The sequence below is a fragment of the Leptopilina boulardi genome, unplaced genomic scaffold (genome assembly GCF_019393585.1).
Source record: "Leptopilina boulardi isolate dan_hultmark-lab unplaced genomic scaffold, ZJU_Lbou_2.1 LbouV2_253, whole genome shotgun sequence".
Classification (NCBI taxonomy): Eukaryota; Metazoa; Arthropoda; class Insecta; order Hymenoptera; family Figitidae; genus Leptopilina; species Leptopilina boulardi.
This window is the reverse complement of record NW_026137811.1, coordinates 1-4,810: the sequence shown is the minus strand read 5'-3', so window position 1 is coordinate 4,810 and position 4,810 is coordinate 1. Positions and strand designations below refer to the sequence as shown.

The following is a 4,810-nucleotide window of genomic DNA, read 5'->3' as shown; positions in this document are numbered from 1 at the left end:
AATTGTTTTTAGAAATATTAAGTTAGGGGTTAAAAATTTTAATTCTGAAAATTCCCTCTATTTTTAAATTCTATTTATAGGACAGAAATGTATGAGTTTTTATTCCATTTAATTATATTTAAAAAAATGACAAAAATAAGAATCGAACCGAGTTTTTTTGTTACGTTTGTGAAGGTGACTAATCAGCCAGATAAACTTAAAACTATATTTACAAAAAAAAACTTCTGAAATCAAACAGAAAAGGAATTAAATTGGATTGAAAAAAGTTAAAATAACTTCTGAAAACGGAATTAAACTTTGGTTCCACTTTTGGAATAAAAACTTTTCAACTTAACCATTTCGAAATAGAAATAATCAGGATTAAAAATTTACAAAATCTATTCCTTTAAATCGAATACAACTTTTATTTGGAATAGAATTGAATTAAATTTTTCAAAATTCTATCAAGTTTGAGGGTATTGAAAAAGAGGGTATTTTCCGAATGAAATAGAATTAAAATATGTACAATTTTATAGAATATATATATTTTTTTTAAATAACAGGCTTTTTACCGGGTACTTTTCCTTATAAATAAATTACCAACCTGTAGTTTCTAACCAAAATATCTGTAAAAATTTACCTGGTTAAAATGGAAAAAGCATCCGTGAATGGAAATTCCATTAAATTTGTTTCTCAATGCTAACTTAAGAGCTTCTTCAAAATCGCACATCGCTTCCATTATATGGAAATTGGGAAATAAAATTTTTAATTCCTCGAAAACAGCTTCATAAGCAGCAGCTGTTCTTTTCTCCATTAATATCCATACAAAAGGAATTGTCTAAACAGATTGAAGTATATAATAAAAACACAAAATATAACCCACTATAAACCTAAGATTCGTAAGCTTACAGTGCAAGATTGTAGTCAGCTTACAGTTAAGCTTACTATTACCTTACTGTAAGCTTCCAATAAACTTTCTATAGGCTTTGTGTAGTTTTAATGGCGATAAGTTTGGAAGTTAACGTTGTTAACTTCCCAGAAGTTTTAAATGTCCTCAGAGTTTAAGTTAACACTTTTAACTTGTTGAAAGTTAGAAAAGTAAATTTGTTGAAAGTTTTCCTTTGTAATTTTACACAAAATTTTAATGGTAAACTTAAAAATCTATTATCATGCGCAGATGTTTTCTATGGCAGCTAGGGCTACGCAATATTTTTTAATTACATTTCCCTATAGACAATTTATGTCAGTTTCTTAAAAAATTTTTTAACACTTTTATTATGATTATTAATAAATTATCAATTATACATTAATTTTAAAGGTATTATTTTCTTCATAATATACTTGTAGTAAGAAAAAACTTTTATATCTTAAACCCGGAAAAAACCGGGAATTCAAAGACTGAAAAATAGTAGACACCTTGGTTAAATATAATTAATTTTCTTAGTTTTATTTAATATTGGTCTTGAATAAATTTACTTACGTGATTATATTTAACTGTCATTAGAGTTAAAAATTGTCTCAATTCCATATCAGGAGGTACAATTTTGAAAGTGGCATCAATAAAAACCATGGTTTGGTTGTCGTAGACTTCGTTTACAAAGTTTTTATCACAAAAAATGGTTGATCTTGAGCCGTCTTCGGCAATAGCAAGGGAGATTTCCAAGTTGCCTCCATTATATTTTGAAATGTCTTTCCACTCGTCGGAATTAGCAACTTCAACAAAATTATTCAGATTGTTGACGGTTGGAGGAGTCACTTTTTTTCTCCATTGAAACATCGTATTCTCTATTTTTGAAAATGGCAGATGTTGAGCTGCATCTACATGACTACAAAACATTTAATTTATATTTATTTACATAAAACTCGGATAGTTAAGGGATGACAAATGTTTATTTTGTTATAAAATCTCAATGAGTAAAACATTCAAGCAGTAAAATATTTGTATTATGTTGATATTTAACTTACTGAAGACGAACTTCGTCGTAAATTTTTCTATATTTATCTGAGCTTGTCGTTACACGATTGTTTAACGCTTGCTTGAAGGCTCTTATTTTAATATCTTTTTTATCCACTAAATGATTGTGCGTATGTGTTACATTAAATACCCCATTTTTCAATACTCCACGTCCTTGGCATTTTTTATTTTTACGGTTAACACAGACATAATATCTGTAAAATATTAATTTCATTAAAAATCATTACAAAACATTATTTTTTATGTAATATGTAAATGTTCAAGTAAATATTTACTTGATAACAGTCAAGTAACAGATCATTTAAATGAAAAAAATTTTCTTTCAGTTTAGTTATTTTGCTCTTTAAAAAGTATATTTTTCTTACTTAAGACTTAAGAATAAGACTTAATTCTTAAGTCCGAATTTTCAAGTCTGATTCTTAAACTTAAGCATTTAAGACTTACGGCCACGAAACCCTAAGATGCAGGCGCTTCGAGCCTGCTTATCGTACTGATTTTTTAATAACTTTTACAATTTTGAATAGAAAATATTTTCGTTTCAAACATATTTCTATCATTGTTTATTGATAATGAAATTATAGAAAATATTTTTTAGCTAAAATATTTTATAATTTTCCGTTTTGAAAAATAATTATTTTCTAATGGTTAATCATAAACGTTATAGACTTCAGCATCGTTATTTTCACAGAAGCTAAAAGTGAATTTAATTAATATTTAGTTATATTCAACAAACAAATTAGTAAAAATATTATTATTTAAGTAAATGAATTTTTGTTATCAAAATAGTTATTTTTAAATAATTCAAATTTAAAGTAAAGGTCATAAAATTTTGAAAAATTTCTTTTGGAACCATTGTATTTTATTTGTTTGAATAAATTGAAAATTAATTGGGACGCATGATTAAGCTCTAAAAATTTTTTTTTGAATTATGATTTGTTCGAATATTATTCTGTAAAATATTATAATTTTGCAGAATATTTATTAATTTAAATATTAATGTTTTAGATGATACAAATGGTCGAAAATCAATTTGACAGAAATAATTCATGGGAAACATTAATATTCGAACAAGTAAATATTCTGCAAAATTAATATTGTAAAGAATAAAATTCTATAAAGTCATAAATCTAAAAAATTTTGATTAGAGCATAATCATGCGTTCCAATTAATTATTATTAATTTTTATTACAATTAGATATTTAATGTTGAATAAAATCAAGCATATATAGTAGTCATAAAAGAAAATAATGCTTTCAAATTAAATTTTGTATCATTATTATTATCATTATTAATAAACATGAAGAAAAATAATTCCATGCACCAGTTCTTGATTTATAAAAATTTATAGATTTCCTTAAGGCAAATTCAGTATGCAATCGTGAAAAATTCGCACAGAAAAAATTTCTAGTGTTATCAACAGGATCCCTAGCGCCATCTATTACATTTATTACATGTGTTGCGCATGTGTTAGGTCTCTGTACTAACGCAAATGGAATTGTGTTGATCCCAATTTATGTGTTTGATGTGTCTACATGACAATTTATACAACTGTCTTTTTTGGAGACGCCTACTTTTTCCTCAATTTTTAAATAACCGAATTTTTAATTAACATAATTTAAAATTACAAAAGTGTTAATAAACCGAATTTAAATATTTCAGAATTTTTAAAAAACCTAATTTTTATAGTTCCAAATTTTCAGTTTACACAATAAAAAAATAATCGAAATACCATTGGTTATAATTTTTATGTTCTCGAATATTAAAATTACAGAAAATGAAAAGAGCAGAAGTTTCACTTGACAGACTTTCTGTTCAACCTAATTGCGATTGGACAAAATTTTAAGAGAACAGAAATATCAGTTAACATAATTTCAATTTTGCAGAATTTTTAGTTAACATAATTTAAAATAAACAGAAATGTCATTTGACATAATTTTTATGTTCTCGAATTTTAACTTTTCCGAAAATAAAAATAACAGAAATTTAACTTGACAGACTTTCTATTCAACCGAATTGTGATTGGACAGAAATTTAAGAAAACAGAAATATCATTTGTCATAATTTTAATTTTGCCGAATTTTTAATTTACAGAATTGAAAAACAACCGAAACACCATTTGTCAGAATTTTTATGGTCACAAATCTCAGATTAACCGAAAATGAAAACAGCAGAAGTTTCACTTGACATACCAAATCCATTGTGTATTCATTGTTTAAACAATCATCAACAATGGATTTATTCTATCAAATGAAAGTTCTGCTGTTTTTATTTTCGGTTAATTTGAGATTCGAGAACATAAAAATTATGACAAATGACATTTATGTTTATTTTTAATTATGTAAACTAAAAATTCTGCAAAATTGAAATTATGTTAACTGATATTTCCGTTATCTAAAAATTCTGTCCTATCGCAATTAGGTTGAATAGAAAGTCTGTCAAGTTAAATTTCTGTTATTTTTATTTTCGGAAAAGTTAAAATTCGAGAACATAAAAATTATGTCAAATGACATTTCTGTTTATTTTAAATTATGTTAACTAAAAATTCTGCAAAATTGAAATTATGTTAACTGATATTTCTGTTCTCTTAAAATTTTGTCCGATCGCAATTAGGTTGAACAGAAAGTCTGTCAAGTGAAACTTCTGCTCTTTTCATTTTCTGTAATTTTAATATTCGAGAACATAAAAATTATAACCAATGGTATTTCGATTATTTTTTTATTGTGTAAACTGAAAATTTGGAACTATAAAAATTAGGTTTTTTAAAAATTCTGAAATATTTAAATTCGGTTTATTAACACTTTTGTAATTTTAAATTATGTTAATTAAAAATTCGGTTATTTAAAAATTGAGGAAAAA

General features: G+C 25.1%; 1 protein-coding gene across 1 annotated transcript; it reads right to left on the bottom strand.

Annotated features, from left to right (window-relative positions):
- Window positions 1–619: 619 nt before the first annotated feature.
- On the bottom strand, window positions 620–2,148 carry LOC127280791 (uncharacterized; the record flags this gene model as incomplete). Its single annotated transcript, XM_051304054.1, has 3 exons — window positions 620–817; window positions 1,460–1,805; window positions 1,945–2,148. Coding segments are annotated over 3 exons (748 nt in total), but the record flags the coding sequence as incomplete, so codon positions are not given.
- Window positions 2,149–4,810: the final 2,662 nt, after the last annotated feature.